The sequence below is a fragment of the Pituophis catenifer genome, unplaced genomic scaffold (genome assembly GCF_029215685.1).
Source record: "Pituophis catenifer annectens isolate HBS135680 unplaced genomic scaffold, rPitCat1.0.hap2 SCAF_4, whole genome shotgun sequence".
NCBI lineage: Eukaryota > Metazoa > Chordata > Lepidosauria > Squamata > Colubridae > Pituophis > Pituophis catenifer.
The window spans coordinates 98,594,510-98,615,956 of NW_027256884.1; the positions used below are offsets into that span (position 1 = coordinate 98,594,510).

The 21,447-nt window shown below is 36.3% G+C and overlaps 1 protein-coding gene across 2 annotated transcripts; it reads right to left on the reverse strand.

Moving 5' to 3' along the window:
• Nucleotides 1–223: 223 nt before the first annotated feature.
• NFKBIZ (NFKB inhibitor zeta) lies at nt 224–14,092 on the reverse strand. Of its 2 annotated transcripts, none has more exons than XM_070942727.1 (12): nt 13,754–14,092; nt 10,044–10,183; nt 8,680–8,716; nt 8,478–8,581; nt 7,591–8,363; nt 6,479–6,584; nt 6,051–6,197; nt 5,307–5,370; nt 4,360–4,529; nt 3,254–3,364; nt 2,977–3,144; nt 224–2,063 (listed from the first exon to the last, which is right to left on the reverse strand). In XM_070942727.1, exons 1-12 carry the CDS (start codon nt 14,004–14,006, stop codon nt 2,010–2,012), a joined length of 2,127 nt encoding a protein of 708 aa, XP_070798828.1. In that variant the 5' UTR covers nt 14,007–14,092; the 3' UTR covers nt 224–2,009. The 2 variants fall into 2 exon arrangements, with proteins under 2 accessions (XP_070798828.1, XP_070798827.1); XM_070942726.1 differs by having other exon boundaries at nt 8,478–8,584.
• Nucleotides 14,093–21,447: the final 7,355 nt, after the last annotated feature.

Sequence of the window (21,447 nt, forward strand, 5' to 3'; positions counted from 1 at the left end):
TGTGTTTTAAAATTGTTCTTTTACACCTTGAAAGGCAACATTAGGTTTAAAGAGAAAGCAAGGAAGAAAGCCAGAATCTCATTGTATTTCTTACTGCAACTGCAATAAGAAAAACCAATGCCAGAAGTCTTAACTCTTACAGCAGTATTAATATCAAAGTATACGACACCACTTACATTGATTAAAACAAGTTTATTTCAAAAGATATATTTGTACCTCTAAATATCAAATATAAATTTCCCTATTATTTGTCTACAAGACATACTTGATCAAACAATATGATCTGATTAATTATGGAAAATTTATGATTCAGGATAGTGATTCAAGAATGGTATGTACAGAATTTTTAAAAAGCAATGCAATTCTGAAAGTATTTAATACAATGAAATATTTTAATATGTTTTATTTACATTCTTTGATATATTAACATCTGGCTACCTACTATACCTATAAGGTAAATATAATGCAATTAATTTGTTGCAAAGCCCTGAGACATACATCTATTGATTCAAAATGAGAGAATCAAAGTCAGTGTAGAAGAATCCTATTCAGACTAAAAATCAGTTCAGGTTTCTGTCATTAGCCAAATGCCTTTGTGACTACCATAGAGAGATGTGACTTCTATCCAAATGAGGATGACACCACATTTTATGTGGTGTATTGACCACTCTCCAGAGTCAGAGTGGATGGATTTTATAGTGTTTCGGGTTTTAAATGGTGAAATAGTTTGCCTTTTAGAAGCAAAAGAACTGAAATCTTTGGGACCACTGAGTCACAAAAATCAGTTTTTGCACTCCTATCATGCAAATATGTATACAATAACTTTTAAAACAACCAGTATTTCAAATTATACTGCCTCTTGAAATTCAAATTCCTCTTCAATTCCTCTTGAGCATGATAGAGGTATCACGCTCAATAGCTACTGATAATTCTATCATCTACAAAGTCATAAAAGCCAGTAGCCATCAGTATCTACAGTGGAAATAACTAATTGTTGCATGTTGCTACATAATGAAAATAAAGTACTGTCTTTAAAAGTATTGCTCTTAGAATATAATAGGTAGTTCTAATTTATTTCTTAGAATTTTTTTTACAAATGACAAAAAGTTTATATATGACATGTAATTATTTTGATCAAATGAAGTTCATTTTTAGACTCTAATTGAATCTGTGTCAAACTACTTATTTATTCTAATTGACCTCTTGATTTTTTTTGTTACAAACATGAATAATTTTATGTAATCTATAAACTCAGTTACCATCAGGCAGTATTAATTGGAAAGAATTAATTTGAAAAGGAATGAACCCAAGGCCAGCTTTATTTTTCTAAATCTTCATAAATTATTGCTGTGACCAATGAAAACACCATATAGACAATGTTTCTTTATAAATTGATTTCAAAAGTGTCTCACAATTTAACAATTGTTAAAAAAAATTAAACTTTACTGAATACTACACAGAATTTCCCACTGTAAAAGATTTAAATTATTAGAACTTTCATTACACTTAATTAACTATATCTACTCAAAAATAACTATAAAGAACTACATAAAAAGAAAAAAAACTAAAATATAAATGACTATTAGTAAATTTTTAGTATTCTTAAGAATACTTATTCTATATCATAAGCCACAGCAAAAATGTCTGCTCTTGTTATATATTATTCTTAATATTTGCTATACCTTGATGCAAAATCAAGATAATCCAGTAAACAATACAGTACACTGAACAGAAATTACTTTTGGGTAGAAATATGAAGGACTATAATTGTCAGTTTAATTGTTGATATGTTAAATTGCTTAATGGAGTAATTCAAATGATTACAGAATGTTTCGTTTGAAATATTCTCATCTGTGAAGAATTATTATTAACCCACTATATAATAGTGAACAAAATATTCTTGTTTCATAGAAACAACAAACATTTGCCTCCACTGGAGACAAATGGTCTATTTACATATGGGGGCTGCCTAACTGACAGCGAGTATGGGTCATTTTTACTCATGGAGCTTAATAGACTGATGATCTCTGCTGACTCGTCTTTCCTTTTAAGATTCGTCTTATCTGAGAAAGAGGAAATAGAAGGGAAAAAGCCCAATTATTGAACAGCAGTTAACACAACATTATTTAAGCCTGACAATATGCAGTATGCAGTGCATTTATGACTACATTGCTTAGTGACATAAATTCTGATCCCATGTGATATTATAACCTAAAGACTAACTGCAAAATTGTAAGCACAATTATAGCTTCACTTAGCAACCTCTTGGCTTAATGACCTAGTTGCCAGTCCCAATTGTGGTTGCTAAACAAGGACTACCCTGTATTGTATTAACCTGAAGATAACATCAATAGACTGCTTATTGAATTGCTCACTGAATGGCTTTTGTAAGACATCAGATCTTAATTCCCAAAAGAACTATCCATGAAAAACAGAGAGGGTTGATGTACATATGTCACTATAATACATACTTTCTAGGTGCACAATGAGGACCATCCATTTCCTTTTTTTAAAGTTACCGAAGCTAAAATATTGCAGCTCATTGATTTATACATGCTCTGTAATTTGAAAAAGCTTCCCCCTAAATATGCAAACTAGCCATTTAATGGAATAATAAAAATAAACCCTTCTGTAATGATAAAGGACACTCTAAAAGAAACATATGTTTGCAAAGCACTTTAGATTTCAAGCCTTGAAAAATGTTTCTATTTTTATAAAAAGTATTAATAAACTCAACATAAGGGATGTCTCTCTACTTTTGTAGTTTAAGTTCATTTCAGAAGAAAGCAAAATAAGTCATCAAAGAAAGCAACATTTTCAACCCGGTTTATTACAAATATATATATATTTTAAAAAATTCTAGGTGCACGTCTCTTCATTCCCTAACAGGACTATCATAGGAAAAAAAGAAAAAACCATGAAGTGTGAAATTTACTTCACATAAAAACAAGATTTCAGATATCTTTTATCTCTTACCTCAACTCCAACAGAGCTATCAGGAACCAAGTGAACTGGCTGCTCATTTTCCAAATTCCTGGCACTTGGATCAGCTCCTTTGCGCATCAACAAACGAACTGCATCCAGCTGAGTCATTCGATGCTGCAAACTAGCGGCTACATGGAGTGCAGTATTGCCATTGTAAGCCTAGTTGCAAGAGAGAAAAATCATTATTTGAAAGGAGATGAGAAGCAGGCAGATTATTTCTGCAAATGGGAATTCCCGAAACTAGACACATGGTTTGTTGTTTATATACCTTGGCATTGATGAAAGACAGACAATTTGGAAGCTCTAAAAACAGTCGAAGGAGTTCCACATTTGCTTCTTCAGCTGCTAGGTGAAGGGCTGAACGGCCACTTTTACGGTCCTGTCCACACACAAAAGAAAATGTCCAAATAATGTTACACACTGCACATTTAGTCACTGTAAAATGTAAAAACACACACAATTAATCACTATAAATGAAAACATAAAATATACTTTGCGGACCAGTTTCTTGGTCTTCTTAAATAGTGACATTATCTTTGAAATGTTACAGACTGAAGATGAGCCAAGTGATTAAACTAGATGAGCTCCGATGGTGCAGTGGTTAGAATGCAGTATTAAGTTAATGCTTGCTCACTGCCAGGAGTTCTATCCTGACCGGCTCATGGTTGATTCAGCCTTCTATCCTTCCAAGCTCAGCAAAATGAGGACCCAGATTATTGGGGACAATATGCTGACTCTGTAAACCTCTTAGAGAGTTCTGTAAAGCCCTGTGAAGCAGTATATAAATCTTAAGTGTTATTGTCTAAGCTCTAGATAAGAAATTATATAGGAATTAAGGAGTTAGGAAAGTATTTTGATGATCATTATTTGTTTCAGAAATCAAGACAAATATTTGTAGAAATAATATGATTCCTGCAATATTAGTCAACCATTAACTCATTCATGTGCCTTGCTTATTATTCAGTATTGCTCTATTCCAAGCTTGGACAGTAATCCGATTTATGAATACTGATTAAAGTGAGACTTTTTTATTTTTATATGCTAATGTGCTAGAAGAGAAAAAGCAAACTGAAATTTAAAATCAGTGTATTATTTCAATAATGTAAAAATATAAACTATTCTTTTGGCTTAATACCGGTCATTTTATGTGCAGCACATATACATTTAAAAATCTACAGAATATCTACCCAGAAACATAAAAGACCAAACTGAACTCTCACATATAGAGAGTTAATATTATTTGCCTATGAATGTATCACATCACATGGGACATTCTAAACATCTGAATCTTCAAACAGATGCAAAACAACAGTATGTGAATCATTTCTCAGGTAAATATCTAAGTCTGTTCTAATGTTTCCTTATGTGACTTACTCTGGCTTCAACAGAGGCCCCCATCTGAATTAGATATTTGATTGTATCTGCCAACTTCTTGCTTTTCAACCTTAATTCCTGAACTTCAGGAGTATGAGGTGACTGCTGTCCCTGTAGGTCATGTACCACGGCATTATGAACCACAACTGCACAGTGTAATGCTGTCAAACCTTAATATGAAACACATCAGTTAGTAAAACCAAATCAACTTGTTCTGATCAATAATGTATTAAAAAAACAATAGTCATTCCAGTATCTAGTTTTCATTTTCATTTTATTTGCAATGCATAACTTTAAAGGAATTTTAATCTATTCTCTAGTTAGTGACATGCAATAGAGATAGAATTAAGAAATGGCAATTGAAGAAACGCATGTATTTTTATTCATTTAACTTCACACTGTTTGATAAGTTTGTCTAAGTACAGAACTATAATTAAAAATATAGTTATGACCTATATCTAGATGGAAGAGAAAGGTTACAGGTTTACTTTTAAACAAAAAATAAATAAATGTTTGAATAGTATTTCTCTTTTTGTTATTTGACCCTGACAGTGATATGCCTTCTTTTACAATCTCTCCATCAGCCTTCCCCAACTTGGGTACTCTTCAAATATGTAAACTTCAATTCTCAAAATACAGGCCTCTTCTACAGATATTATTTAACCAGGTTATCAAGGTTAATGTAGCATTATCAACATAGCATTATTAAGCTCAATTAATTAACAATGCATTAGAAGGGATTTAGTAGGAGGGCTTTAGTGTGGGATTACATTTGAAGCTTTTTCCATAATTTATTTTATTTAAAAGTGAATGTCATTAGCAAGAACAAACATGTGTGTTATACAACATGCCAAGTACAAGTCCTAAGCATCAACACTGAAATCTGAACATTTTTAATTGGGTAGTTTACCCACTTAACACATAACATAGGAGTATTAGTTTCTCACCCTCATAATTCGTTCCTTCCAAATCAACATATTGATTGCTTACAATGGCTCCTTTTTGGATTGCCTGAAAATGAAATGAGAACCTACATTAACTATATATGTAACAGTAACTGAAATCTGAAGGCATGAGATCAAATTTATATAATTCAGAAAAGTTTATGCCATTACAAATATGTCACTATCTGTAAAACAATTTGTTTAAAAACCAGCACTTTCAAACTAGACAATTGGTGTTTGTGGCCCATTGTCCTTCAGTGGATTAGAATTACAATTCACAGGAACAAAAACCTGACTATCACTTGAAATAAATGATTATAAAATAACCAAATGTCTCCTCAGAATTGCAGAGATAATTGCTGCAATGTTCTTGTTTGCCATTTTTTTATTGTCTGTAGCAGAAGAAGGTATGAAATGGAGAACAGAATTAATTTATGGGAGCCACTGCATTATCATTCAGTCAAGAAAATGCAAAATTTAATTTTTCTTGTGTTTTAACATGGGGTTGGAAAGGTTATACATAATATTATAATACTTTATAGACTTTGAGCTCCTGAGCAATTAGGATCAAACTGGATGGTAAAAGTTCACTTAAAACTATACTTCTAAATAATGTAAACAAACTTAACAGAAAATATACTATATTAAATCCTCAATGTATAATTATAGGTGTTGAGATGTATTATACATACTAATAAAGAGAAAAGGATAAATGCAATGTTTCAATTTATAATTCAGATGTCCCACCTGAAGGACTTGTGCATGACCCTTCTCAGCACACACATGTAGTGGAGTTCTACCCCAGCAATCTGTAGTATTCACTTGTGCCCCAAGACTGACCAGATCCTGGACAATAAGGTGTTGATTTGCAGCCACAGCTACTTGCAGGGCACTCTAGAATAACAAAAAGCAGATGTATTAGACACTGTAATCTTAACAAGGAATGGCAATTAAGAAAACAAATCACATAAAAGTCTTTTCTAACCCATTTCAGAGAACGCCTCCTTAATGAAATCAGCTTGGTCGCTATAGTTTAGCAAATAATTCTGTTACATATAGATTGCATATTACGTTTCCAATTTCATATTAAAAGACAATCCAAATAGGGTTTGATAAGAAAATAAAGGAAATAATCATGGACATAAGGTGGGAATTTGCTATGCTGAGAGAATCACCTGGCCATTGTGTTCTTTAATATCCAACATATGCAGGGCTGCCATCTTCCTTGCCAGTACATAGGAAACTGCCCGTCGTCCCTGGGCAACCGCAATGTGGAGAAATCTGTGGGAAAAAATAGAAATTAACACAATATTTAAAGCTGAATAATCATTTTCATTTCAGATGTTTTAAAAATATGCTTCACTCTAAAACGCCATTGAGAAAACTCCTAGGGAAATTGCTGAGACGTATTAAGGTAGTAGTATCATCTAATGTATTCTTTCATCATATTTAGGCATGGTGCCAGATGTAACAGACTAACATCATTGGAAGGGATCTTGGAGGTCTTCTAGTCTAACCCCCTACTCAAGCAAGAGATTTGATATCATTTCAGACAAATGGTTGCCCAATCTCTTCTTAAAAACCTCTTCAGTGAGGGAGCACCCACAACTTTTGAAGGCAAGCTGTTCCACATATAAATTATGCCATCTGCCAAGAAATTACTCCTTATCTCTAAGTTGGTTCTTTGCAGTGGTGAAATCCAGATTTTTTTACTACCGGTTCTGTGGGCATGCCTTGGTGGGTGTGGTGTGGCTTGGTGGGCGTGGCAGGGGAAGGATATTGCAAAATCTCCATTCCCACCCCACTCTGGGGCCAGCCAGAGGTGGTATTTGCCAGTTCTCCGAACTACTCAAAATTTCCGCTGCCGATTCTCCAAATTGCTAAAAATTTCTGCTACGGGTTATACAGAACCTGTCAGAACCTGCTGGATTTCACCCCTGGTTCTCTCCCCTTGATTAGTTTCCATCCATTGCTTTTGTGCTGCCATCAGGTGCTTTAGACAAAAGTTAGGGTTTGTGACAACTCCTGAGATATTGGAACAGTGCTATCATGTCACCCCTAGTCCTTCCTTTTACTAAACTAGACATACCCAATTCCTGCAATCGTTCTTCATATGTTTTAGCCTCCAGTCTCCTAATCACCCTTGTGGCTCTTCTCTGCAAATGTCAGTATCATTAATGTACTATGGAGCTTTTTGTTCAGTCAAATGAATGGCAACCTAAAGGTGTCTAAACAAATAATGCTGATACACCATTTCTGCAGTAAGTGATATTTGGATAATACTCACGTGTCACCATCAGAATCTTTAGCAAGAATCTGGTCTTGAGAGATGTTGGCCATTTTGTTTTCTTCCTGTTCCACTTGCCACTGGAAAAATGATTTGCCCAACTGACTTGTGCTGCCTGTACTGCTCTGAAGTTGCAAAGATATATCTGAAGAAGACAGAGATAAACCATGTTCCTCAAGACCCCTGGATGTGTTATCTGAGACTTGGTTGAAATGCTGAGAGCAGCTGCTGACTTCAGTTTGCTGGAGGCCACTAGGAATTGCTTGAGGGAGTGGAGCAGAGATGTTGTCTGATCCTTCAGAGTCATTTAAAAGTGAAGCAAAACTTTCTGTGGTACAATATGGCACTTCTTGGCTGTCATAAATGTTTTGTTGATATTCAGAAGAATGGCTGCCTGCAGAGTGAGGCCTGTATTCCAGCAACGGAATACAATGCTGGGACATATCCTGTTGTTGTTGTGTAGGAGAAAACTGATAATTCTGGGATAGTTCCAGCATTGGAGAAGAGCTGCTTGTTTGGAAAGCTTGGTATTTTTGAACAGGTGAAAAACCTGGTGCTCCAGCCATCTCTTGATATTGGTGTTCCCCTGGAGAATTGGGATTGACCATGTTGTGAAGCCAGCTAACTTGTACAGTGTTCAAAGACACTGGGCTGGATTCATTCTTAATATTGATAATATTCTGCAGCATATCACAGCTGCTATCTTGCTTAGGCTCATTATTATGGGGATCCTCCATATTATTATCCATGGAAGTTGGTGTCTGCGGAGGGGTCTGCAAGATAAGGGGTACAGATTTTAAACTGATCTGATTGCATCTTGCCTTAGAAGACGGATGCTGTATAGCAATGTGAGAATGAGTATGAAAAGCTCCCTTAAAAATACTTACCAAGAACTGAGGTTGCAGAATAGCTGTTCGTTTGTAATACACTCCATCAGAAAGACAGTCTGGAGCTTTTCTTTTCCGATTATGAGTCAATATATTTTTCAGTTCTACTGAAAAATAAGCAGAATTTGTAAGTCTATGGCACAGCCCACTTTTCTAATACTCAAAGACAAACTGAAGGAACAAATGAGACAAAAAACTGTACCTGTGTATGGATCATATTTCATCAATGTTCCTTGTGCCTATGTTAAAAAAATGAAAAAGTTTTTACATAATTAAAATATTCTTATTTTATCATGAGAATAACATTTACATAAATATAAGTATATCTTATGAACTTTTAATATTTTTTTAGAAAAAGCAAAAAAAAAATAGTTTTTCCAATAATTATATTCTACTATCTTCAAACGTTTTTCTCATTCTACTGTATTTATTTCAACCAAAAAACATTACAATTTATGAATATCAAAAGAAGATAAAAATGTAATCAAAGAGTCCATGCATTTCAGTATTATATAAAAGCATAAACAGGAGAACTAGCTTAGAAAGTTTGCATATGCAGATATCTTACAAAACATTCATAATCATCACTGGGCTACATATTTAGTTTTTCAGATCCTTATTAATTTCATTTAATGAACAGAAAACTTTTCAATATAAAATTGAGGTATGTTAACAATGAATGTAATTAAACTGTCTCTGTTTAAACCTACAGCTATCACTTTTCAAATTAATGGAAGAATAATAAATGAATATAATTAATTTTTTTGTACAATTCATTAATTCTAACACTTGAACCAATGCCCAACATGGTGCATTTGTGGAATTATAAAGGAAATGCTTCGGATAACAGAGATCCCAAGAGGCTGAAAATGTTCTGTTATAGAAGACTAAGACATGGCTAAGAAGGTACTTCCTTTTAACTCTCATTTTAATATATTGTTCAAAATTGCTGGTCCTCCTATTTGAAAAAGAGCGCAATATATGCAGAAAAAAGAAAACTTTGAATAAAAAAACCCCCAAAATATTCTAATAAAGTTTAAAATATTCAATACCACAGAATGCTGAACAGTTGTTGGGAAGAATGGAAAGATCTGGAAGAAGAATCTATTTGGAATCTAGAGTAAGATTATTGTGTTGCAAGTGCCACCTAGTCTAAACTATATTAAAACTCTAAAAGTGATCACTCCCACTTTTAGGCAGAATAAGGAATGGGTGATATTTACCAACATTGAAAATTACCAATAAAGAATATTGAATTAGACTAGTGAGAAATCTTCTCACTATAAACTTCAGATAGTGTGACTTGAGCAAATGCATGCTTTGCATTTTCCCATTAAAAAAAAAGAATGACTCAGTATCATTTAGGTATCATTTGTAATTCTCATCCACTGACAAGATATTTTTTAAAAATATATATTTGTTTTTTAAAGGCCATGCAAGCTATTACATTTCACTATAATGAAGATGTTAATTATCTTCTATATAAAATTGCTGCAAATATTGTATTCACAAATAAAATACTTGTTTTGATTCTGAACAGCACTTATGAAAATATACAACACAGACCTTTAATTCCTCAGTTCCATAATCTGTGGACATCTGCTTGCTATTTCTAAGATGCAACAACAATTCTTTCACAGAGTTTTTTACACGAACACCTTGGAAAGGTCCTCTTTGTTGCTTTCCTCCCCCCATATGTTGGTCAGCTGTTAAGACACAAAATTAAAACAAAAGCATGACACAAACAGAAGATTTAAAAGAAAAGGAAAATTCATATAAATTCATTCTAAACAAGAAACTAATTACTAATTAATATTTAAATTACATTCCCTCCCTAAACATGCATCAAAATAGTAATCTCCCCCCCAAATTATCTTTCTCCTAAATCCAGATATTCTAAAATTCTGGGTTATGATTATCAAAAGTTTCATGAGCAACTTAGAGAATCCATTTTTCCCCCAAAGCTTTTCAGGCTTCTGCAGGGAAGGGAGGAATGTCAAAATTCACATCACTTTGCCTGGGCAAGCTTTCAGTGAGCTTATACAAGCAACACAGGGAGAAAAGCCTAGAGCAACTTTTGAGAGATAAACCCATGCGTTTAGCCATATTCATGGGGATGTTATACAAAATCATTTATAATTTTAGGGATTAGTAGTATTGCAAAGATGGAGAAATCAGAAAGCTGTGAGTTCTAGTCCTGCCTTAGGCACAAAGCTAGCAGGGTGAACTTGGGCCACTCATTTTCTCTCAGCCCTAGTAAAAAACTACTTTTGAAAACTCTTGCAAGCAAACGGCAGGGACTTAAGCAGAGTCTCCGAGAAACAGACACAATTACATAGAAAGAAAGAAAGAAAGAAAAAAAAAAGACGGAGAATCCCTACCTAATATTTTAATAAGAATGGAGAAATTCCTACTCAAAACCATTAAGCATTAAAATGACTTTGTATAAAATAGATGTTCAATATTACTTGCATAAGTCCCCTCCATAGTTAAACCGCTTGTCAAAAATATGTTCTTCCATAAGATTAGCTGCAAATATTTTATTCACCCTCTTAATGACATCAACCCTTTAAACACAATGTATTTTGAAGCATAAAAAACAGAAGTGAAATGAGGAACAATGATCCACATCAACCCAAGAGAGAAGCAGTGATCTAATTTTAAAAAGTACAAATCAGATTTTCTACATAGTCTACCTATTATTTAAATTTTTTTTAAAAAAAACTAAATTCCCACAGATTTGAAATTTCTGGATAAGAAAAGTAACCCCAATTTAAGAATAATTTCCCCTTTAGAAGTTTTAACAGAATTTCCCACATCCCATCAAAAGTAAACCAGAAGTACGTGAGCATGTCTATAAGGATTCAGTTTCAGAACAGAAAGGAAAAAATCAAGAATCAAGGCAGATGAAATACTTCAGTCAATAAGATTACACAAAGGAAACTTCATAAAAATGTAAGGTAATATGAAATACAATATCAAATGACAAGCAGCAAAATTTATAAAAATTAATTGGTAGAGGACTTCAAATTAATATATCTTTGTAAAGATAAAGCAGGTAGACTAGCTTTAATATAACTCTTGTACAAAAGGTTAAAAAAATGTGACTGCATTGAAAGTCTACAAAATTTCACTATTTCCCATTTTAAAAGAAGGAAAGCTTTGCTTAAAAACCATGTAGAATCAGATTTCATTTGTCATTGTACAAATTAACCATAAATGTTCTCAGTTGCATACCACATTAGAAATAACATCAGCAACAGAATCTCCTAATTTGAAGTTTTAGTCTTGAAATAGGAAATGCTAGCATTGTTTAAAAAGCTGTCTATGTCTCTCTATATATTTGGCACGCAGTTCTAGCCATATTGAGCTCTATAGAACAAATAGATAAAAGTGAAATGTTTCTGCTGAAAGCAAAGCTTTCACTCTTCACAAAGAGATATTGTATCTCAAAGTAAGAATATAATTTCTTATCATTTTTTTTCTAACTGTATTGTTAATTGTACGAAATTTATAATCCCTTTTTATGGTAAAATGCCAATAAACTTTTTTTAAAAAAAAATAGCATATCATCTTATTTTCTTGCTCCTTTTGCCTTCATAAGTAAAAAATTAATTATCAAGATATGCTAAAACTGATATGAGTAAGTATATTTCAAACTCTACATTTAGCAAACGTAAATCAATAAACAATTTACAGAAAATTAATTCACTGCAGGGCATATTATCCAATAAATGATTTCCATTTTCAATATAATATGAAGATACTATCCAATACCAGATAATGAATATTTGAAATTGCTGGTAAATTTAAATCCACAAATTTAGCTCAATATCAACATTTTTTTAAAAAAATGTATTTTTGCAACAGACACCTTTCTGCTAATTCTGACAGCAGCCACGAATGGCATACAGCTGGGAAAGGAGACAAAGTGAATTCCATAACTTTAAAAACACCTTTCACAAATGTCCTGTGAAAGAAGCCAAGCAATGTTAGAGGCTAAAGCTAATCTTTGAATGCACTTACCAACACAGGGAATCCAGAGCATTTAGTATATATCGCGTTATCCATTAAAGTATTTTGGTGCTTAAAAATTAACTATTTGGTACATTATTCAATTATTATTCAATCCAACTATTTTCTAACGTGTTCATAACTAGTGACCTGACCTATATATAATTTGACTTATATCCAAAACCTTAGGCAAAGCAGGCTTACTCCACTGAAATATAGGTGGATGCACCATGGACAGGGGAAACAGGCACTTTTTAGATGGGCAGCTGCATAGATGGTCATGGGCAATATCAAAAAAACAAGACAGCCTTCATTCTGAACATCCCACTAAATAGTTTGTCCAAGGCGACTCTTTTTAACTAGCTTATAAAAGCTGCTTGTATGTGATAATCAAAGATATCAGACATATTTTCCACAGGAAGTAGGAACCTGCTCTGACATACCGATTAACCACAAATTCTTCATTCTTAGAGCTCATTCAGATAACTAGAACAAGTGTTTGATGAAGTGTGTGTGTGTTTGTATGTATATGTATGTATATGCATGTGTGTGTGTATGTGTATGTATTTGTTTTCTTTCCTTTTCGTAGGCTTTATGTGTATTTCTCTTTAAGCCAGGTTCTTCCTAGGTTAACCAAGATTTTTATGCAGCCCTAGTTCAGTGAAATCACAATCTACTAGTTTCTAGGCTTTTTTTTTCTGGCAGTATACATATACATACACATACACACACACACACAGAGAGAGAGAGAGAGATATCCCGATGCAAATCCCAAAGGTGCTTTTTCAAGAGGCAACTGGACTTTGTTTTTTTTTCCTTTGAAGACGTTTCGCTTCTCATCCAAGAAGCTTCTTCAGCTCAGCTGAAAACAAAGTCCAGTTGCCTGTTGAAAAAGCACCTCTGGGACAACCGAGGATGCCTGAGAATCTCCATAGACACATCGATGCAAACGTGCACACACACTCACCACGACAAAGGGGGCAGATCATTATACGAACGGTCTTCCCCTAACCGGTTAGAATGCCATTGCACTACAACTCCCATGACTCCCAAGGAGATTAGGAACTGTAGTCCAACGTAACTGAACGGCTACACCGAGATTGCTGGGACAGCCATCCATCAACCAGACCGAACGCCTTAGGAGGACGAGCCTAACCCAGCCGAAGCAGCGGGCGTCGCTTTTGGGAAAGCCGGAGTAAACGCCCTCCGCCCAAAACTTATTTCAGGGGCTACGCCGGATCGGCCGCCAGCTGTGTCTCTACCTTCTCCAGTCGGGCGCGCGGCGTTCCGGGAATAGCGCCTCTTCCTCAAGTAGATGCCGCCGCCGCCGCCGCTACCGCCATTGGCCGAGGGATCCGAGTCAGAGTCGGGGGATCCCGGAGCGGAGGGAGTGGGCGAGCAGCTGCCCTCGCTGGAGCGAGGGGAGGTTCCATAGAAAAAGGCCAAATTGAACGGGCTGTTCAGAGAGCCGGAATCGCCATCTAACCCCACGTCCCGGCTGTTATCCACAATCATGGCCGGGGTCGCGCAGGAGCTGCCAGGAGAGCAGGAGACAGAAACTGGCGCCAGCAACTGAGCCCAGAGCCGACGCCTTGGCCTCAGCAGACCGAGTGAAACGTCGAGGAGGCGGAGGCGGGCGCGGCAGCTCTTATAGCGTTCTGCAAAAGTGGAGGTGCCAGGGGGAGGAGGGAGAGGAGAGGAAGGCAGGGCAAAGCAAAGCTGTCTGACCGCCCGAAGGGCAAGTTGGGCGCGGCTGCCTGGAGAAGCGGCAGTTCCAGTAAATGTATTGCGTAGGTTTTGTCAACAGCCTTTGGTTCTCTCGTGACCTGGTAACTTAGGAAACCTGGGATGAGCTTGGCCCGAAGCGAAGTCCGCGGACGGACGGGCGGGCGGGAAAAACGCTTCCGGCTGCGGAGCCAGTTAGCCAAGGCCTCAGCCTTGATTTTCTTCGGCATTAAATTGGCCAGCGCTTGTCTTCTCTTCTCTCTCTCGGCTCCTAAATAAACGAGCGGTAGCTCGGACTTGCTACTTCTTAAACTAAGAGGTTTTTTTTTTTGGTTTTTTTTTAAAGCCAGGAGAAAGAGCCCTAACTTTGACCTTCTGGATTGTAGTAACAGCGGACAGAATAAAACGATCTGTTGGCAGATCTGGCTGTTAACCGAAACGGAATTGGCTGAAAACGGACCCTCCGCCCGCCCTCTGTCCCAAAGGGACGACAACCTCTAGTCTTGTTCAGACCGGGAGGAACAGCAGTAGACGCTTCGAAACAAGACTCCCGCTTGAAACGGGAATTGCTCTCATTCTTTTGTAGTGGCTTTTTAGCTTTCTGCCATAAATTACTAATCAGAAATTCCTGGTTTCCTGTGGGCCTCTTTCTGAGCCCCACCTTGCCTCGAGTCTTGAGTTCCTGTATAATGTTAAACTACAGTTGACTGAACCATGAGGGGCAGGCTTCCTATATTTTCAAGAAGTTGAAATTGGGATAAAGATCATGATTCAGTGGGCATGTGCTAGCAAAGGCATGCTTTCAGGCCTTGGTATTCCTTTGCTTGGGCAGGATCTGTGCCTCCCTATTTAGTTATAAATAAAGTTATAATCAACTATTATAATTTCAGTTACGATTTCAGATGTCTAACCAAGTTTTCCAAATACTCACTCCGGTATTTTCTTTTAGAAATTGGATTTGTCCTTCCTGATACAGAGTAAGAAATAAATGTGATTCCATTGCTAAGATAACAGGATGATTTTCAAAGATGTAAATCCCCAGTGTGTACTCTGTCAAATTGGAAAGGCAGCCTATATAATTAGATTTAGCTCATACAATATTTTTTTAAAAATGTACTTATGTACTAATCAAAAAGAAGGCAGGGGATGAACAGTGCAACCAAGATGGTTCTTCTCCAGAAAGGTACAGTATGATCATTATTTAAATTAGAGCAGTGTATCATATGGCAGAGCCGTTTATTGCTATCCCGGGAACCATCAATGGTAACTAGAAACTTGTCAGCATGATTTCCTATAATTTTGAAGCAGTAAATATTCAAAAACAAGTCTAACACTTTATATAAAAAACCCTCAAAACGTAAAAGTCCTCCAAATAAACAGGGGAAAAGTAGAAATCCTGACCCCGTATATATATATTAGATAATGATTATGTGAAAAGATTGCGTGTCAACATTTCAGCAACTACACACTCTTCCCAGTAGCTATAATTGAATAGTTGTATAGTGTTGCAAGGAAAGAAAAAGCTATATTCCTTACAGTCTTCAGACATACACCAGGAAAAAATGTATTTACAAGATTTATAAATGACGTCATGCCAGGGTTTAGGCAGTGTCCAAAATCAAACAGTGATAAAAAAACAAGCTGTAAACACAGGAGGCAATAAAGATATGGAACTTCCTTTACCTGCTTAATCACCTAAAGCTTTCGAGAAAAACAAGATTTTAACTACAGCGTTCTATAAAACAGTGTTTCTCAACCTAACTTTAAAATATATAGACATCAACTCCCAGAATTCCCTACTTATGTCGGCTGGGAATTTTGGGATTTGAAATCTACACATCAAAGTTGCCAAGGTTGAGAAACATTTTTTTAGAAGGCCACAAGGGTAGACATTGGTCTTTTCAGGGGCAGATTGTTCCAAAGGAACACAAGAATGAATTGAAGTGAGTCAAGAATTCCCACCAATGAAAATAGCAACCTTACTATGCAACAAACTCAAATTTTGCTCCAGTTTCATGCAGACAACTGAGAATGAAAATTAATCAGGTGACAAAATCAAGTAATGTTATGAGGCAAATCATAACAGTTTCAATGTAATACACAGCCCTCATATGAAAATGGCATGAAATTAGCAAAACTGATGATGATTTGGAAATCTGAAGCCAGAATAAAACAAAAAATTGTACTTTTAATGTCACTGTTAGTATTACAGCATAAATTGCTCAATGCATCACTAGTATGATTCATATTTACTTCACAATTCACATGTATGGAACCAACTCTTGGCTTTGAGTTATCTTTTCCATCATTCCACTTGATTATAAGCTGAACTATCAAAACTTGAAAGTGTAAGAAAAATAAATAATAAAGACTTAATTTATAACACAATTTGTGAATTTATGTAATTTTTGAACAGGTTTCCAAAGCTTTGTACCTGTTAGTACATTTCATGGCATGGCCCTAAACAATATAAGCGTGGGTGTTTGAGATCCTAAATCAGGAGTGTCAAACTCACATCACGGTGGCGTCATGTGACGTATCGGGACTTTTTCCCCCTTCGCTAAACGGGGCATGGCCAGTGCGTAATGCATCCGGTCCGCGGGCCAGGAGTTTGACAGCCCTGCCCTAGATGGAAAAGTGAATGCAAATTCTTCAAACAATTGAAGAGATCTCTAAACACAAATGTCTTAAACTAGAAAATCCAATCCTCCACCACTAATAAAGCAGAAATCCTGACCCATTTCATATGCATTATGTGTTCTCCTGGTAACCATCATCAAAGCCCCATCCCTTGCCCCATCCCAAACTATTAATTTTAAATAACTTGTAATAAGCAAATTTGAAAATGATAACTTCGTGTTGTGTACCAGTTATGATCCTTCTGGATCAGGAGTCCCTGCGCTCAGTCATTCAAACCATGATCATGTGACACCTGGACTACTGTAATGTGCCCTGCGTAGGATTATCCTTGAAGAGCATTCAGAAGCTACAATTGGTGCAGAGTGCGGAGGTGCAAGCAGTCCTTGGGTGCCGTAGAATAGCCCATGTTCACCGTTGTTCTGCAAGTTGCACTGGCTCCTGGTTTGTTTCCAGGTGCAATTCAAAGTATTGGTTATCACCTTTAAAGCCTTGCATGGCATGGGTCCAGATTACCTGAGGAATCATCTCACCTCAATGGAACTGCCCCACCCCAGTCATGCCAGCAGAAGAAACATGCTGCAGACCACATCAGTCAAGGAATTCTGGCTGGCAAGGTCCAGGAAGACAACCTTTTCTGCCAGGGCTGTTGTCCTTTGGAACATCTCTCCCCCATCCCTCTGACCTTCTGTAAGGGCCTGAAGACCTGGTTCTGCCAGCTGGCTTGGGGGCCCAATGAAGGAGTATCATACTGGATATGGTTGATGGACCAATAGAAGATCTCCCTCCCTCCCACACCTATTCTGCTCCCTCCCACCCATCTACATTTTATTGTTGTTAGAAATATTTGTTTTTTTATGGTTTGTTTTTAATGTTGTAAACTGCCCAGAGTTGCCTTGGGGCAACATGGACAGCAAACAAATTAATAAATCAAAATAATAGAATTTTTAGTATTGAGTTAAATCACTAAACACTTGATTGTCATAATTATAGTCACAATTTATTTAACTGTAGCTACTTTGGCATTCATTTTTATAAACTATGAACAATACTTTATTGCTTAGATCTTACTTTAGGTATTAATTTTAAAAAAAGGACTTAATCAATTCAACAGAGCATGTCATGGCTTATCTTTCAGTATCATCAGATTATAGCTTAATTCAGCAACATTAGGCAAGGTAGAATTTCTTGGTCCTAATACTTTATTTCTTACTTCCATATCTTATGATGCAGAATACCAGCCAGTACTGTAGCGTTGTGTGGATAGCTAAAATAATATACAGAAAATACTTGAAACAACCTGGAAAAATTGTTATGTATTAAATAATAGTTCCATGCTGAAAACATTTCTCTTGTATCGTTTTTATGATGCTTTAAAATTTGAGGGGTGGAAATTTTTTCATTTAGAATCTCATTGGTTTTCCAGGCTGCCTGGCCTTAAAAAAATGGAAAAATTTTCCATATAATATTTTATCAGAGTTTGTTGCAGCACACACAATCAGACACAATTAAATGAACTTCAGCAGGATTCAAATTACATAAGAAACTTCTTTATACACAATACCATACAGGAGAATTCAGCATGCAATATCAGGAACACACAAGCAATATTCACAGAAGCAAGTCATTACAGAGTAGAAAGATACAGACGCTAATACAGGGGTGAAATGCTCCCAGTTCGGACCAGATCACCTGATCCGGTAGCAATGGCAGCGGATGGTTCGGAGAACTGGTAGCAAAAATCCCTGCCCCCTCCCCCTGCCCAGCTGAGCCGCACAATCATCAGAGGCTTTTTTTTTTATTTTTAAAAGCATTTTTTTCTACAACCTCTTTGGCCAAAATAATGCTTTTAAAAGTAAAATAAAAAGCCTCTGATGATTGCACAGCACAGCTGGGATCGTCAGAGACTTTTAAAAGCATTTTTGGCCGAAGAGGTAGAAAAAATGGTTTTAAAAGTTAGAAAGAAAAAAAGTTGGCCATGCCCACTCAGTCACATTAGCCTCCCCCCCCACCAAGCCACGCCCACAGAACCGGTAGTAACAAATTTTACATTTCACCACTGGGCTAATATATTGTACAGAGGCACACATTAGAGGCCAGACCAACTCTTAAATACAGTTCAGCAAGTCTAAGCCACGCCCAGACTCCAAACTATCTCTTATGGCCCCATACAAACAAATAATATGTTTCCATTTCCAAGCAGTCCCCATTGGTTGACCCAGTTGCCATGTCCTATTCCAGTTCATGAATATACTCTGACATATTTTTCTTTACATTTTAATTAAACTTTGGGGAGCTGAGATGGTATATGGAACTAGGGGTGGGTTTCAAAATTTTTTACTACTGGTTCTGTGGGCGTGGCTTTTTGGACATGGCATGGCTTGTTGGGCGTGGCTTGTGCATGGCAAGGGAAGGATACTGTAAAATATCCATTCCCATCTCACTCCAGGAGAAGGATACTGAAAAACCCCCATTTCCTCCCAATCAGCTGGGACTCGGTAGGCAGAGAATAGATGGGGGCGGGGCCAGAGGTCACAGGTGGCATTTACCGGTTCTCCGAACTACCCAAAATTTCCGCTACCGATTCTCCAGAACTGGTGAGAACCTGCTGAAACCCACCTTTGATGCAACCGTGTAGTCAATGGTCCCCTGTTTTGTGTGCATGTGATATGCAGGACATATTTTAAAAAGGGCTGGGACTTTGATCATCTGGTATTATCTGCTATTTGACCTTTTTTTGTATATAATGAGGGCTTCCTAGGTTAACAGATTTTTAACAGCCCTTCATCCAGCTCTATGCATGCTCACATGAAAAAAAATTAATTATTTTTGAGTTGTGAAATCACATGGTAAACAATACACCTATATCTATTGCTTAGCTTACTGAAATACAGTATAAGAACTGAATGAAAAATAATGCCTCTACCTCCATCTATAACTTTAGTTTAAATGGTGATATTTTAACCAACAAGAAACTAATTCTTGAAATGGCCTTCATTACTTAACAGAATCACTACCGTTTGCTACACATTTCTTCTTAAGACATTGTGAAAGAACTCCACACTTTATCTCTTCAGCAAGACCCTGCTCATCTTTTATACTTCTTCATTTGTGTCAGATAGATGCTTACAAAAGTATTCTTCAAACTTGGGAAAAGGTGGAAGTCCCATGGCACCGTATCTGGGCTGAATGGCAGATGGGGTAGGATGGGCAGATCCAGCTATGCAATTGTCTCTTGGGTAGTTCATGAGGTGTGAGGCCTAGCATTGCTATGCCCTTCTTATGCTTCCAAAATTGGTTTAAATGTGGTTTCAATTTTTTTTACTGTTGCAAAGTAGTGAATCAGTAGTCTTCAAAACTCTGTGTTTGCATACTAAAGCCTGGGTTTTGAGTTTGAATTTCTTGCAGTATAACAAAAAAAAAATGCTGGCAAATTTCAGCTGATGTCTGCCATCAGTATGCGGGCAATACAGCTTTCACAAATCTAATATTAATGAATATCAATAATATGACCCACATGTCCCTGTGAAGTGCCAAGTTTGACAGCAGCTTGATCAGTTGATCACTTAAATAGCTCATCAACTGTTCTCACTGAAACTTGTTGGCTGTTGTTCCAGTTTATTCCCTCATTCTCGATCACACAAATCAGTTGCTTCCACACCTTCTTTCCATTTGTTTGCAATCTGCATTTGGCAGTAAATTTTATTCGTGACTTGACTTTTTGACAAGTACTCTCACTGCAGGTTACCATTTCATGAACAATAGCAGCATTATTGTGAAATAAAAGAACCAATGCTAAAGAACACTTCCAAAGCCAGAGTACTGTAATCTACCCTTGTCTACATAAAACAGGTTAGGGTTAGGAAAAAATAAATCTGTGTAGAAAAGGAACAACTAAACACTACGGTGAAGTCAGTGTATGTTAGAAATTTTACATTTATTTCCTACATTTCAAAGTAACATTAAGTTTAGGAAAAAATACCAGTCATGATTTTTGATTATCACTAATTAACAGGTTTTGTTAGAGTTGACAGTCCATAAGAAACTCAATGCATGTGGAGACGTGGGTGAAATGAGTTTGCACTATGGACCAAGATTCATTAATACCAACAAGGAATCAAAGGTGGCAGTTGTTTGCGCAAATCATTAATCATTAATCAAGGCTACAATTCACCAGAAAGTGTTCTTAGAACACGAAGCTTCATTAAATGGGAGTCCTATGAAGGCATGATGTATCTTTGTTTTAAACCTGATCTTGAACTAAGCAGTCTTTCAAGAATCGAATACTTTCGAAGAGAGATTTGTCCTCCAATATCAGTGCTATGTAGCAACTAGAGTTCAGATTCCTAAATGGGTACCCACACTGAAAGGACTGTTACAGTTGCATAATAAGAAAATTGCACTCTCATTCTTTCAAAAAGTACTTTCAAGTACCAATTTAGCATTTATATTTTTGATCAGTGTAAGCTTCCAATGGTATGATGAAACTAAAGTATGGCTTATCATGATTAATCTTGCACATATTACCTTACCTTGCAGTGGTGGGATTCAAATTTTTTTACCACAGGTTCTGTGGGCATGTCTTAGTGGGCAT

What these genes read in the sequence shown, in the direction of transcription:
- NFKBIZ (XM_070942726.1), bottom strand. Translation starts at nt 14,006, where the DNA reads ATGATTGTGGATAACAGCCGGGACGTGGGGTTAGATGGCGATTCCGGC. An exon ending in GAAATATGATCCATACACAG is followed by an intron (nt 8,585 to 8,679) that starts GTACAGTTTTTT and finishes CTTATTTTTCAG; the next exon opens with TAGAACTGAAAAATATATTG. An exon ending in TGTCTTTCATCAATGCCAAG is followed by an intron (nt 3,145 to 3,253) that starts GTATATAAACAA and finishes TCTTGCAACTAG; the next exon opens with GCTTACAATGGCAATACTGC.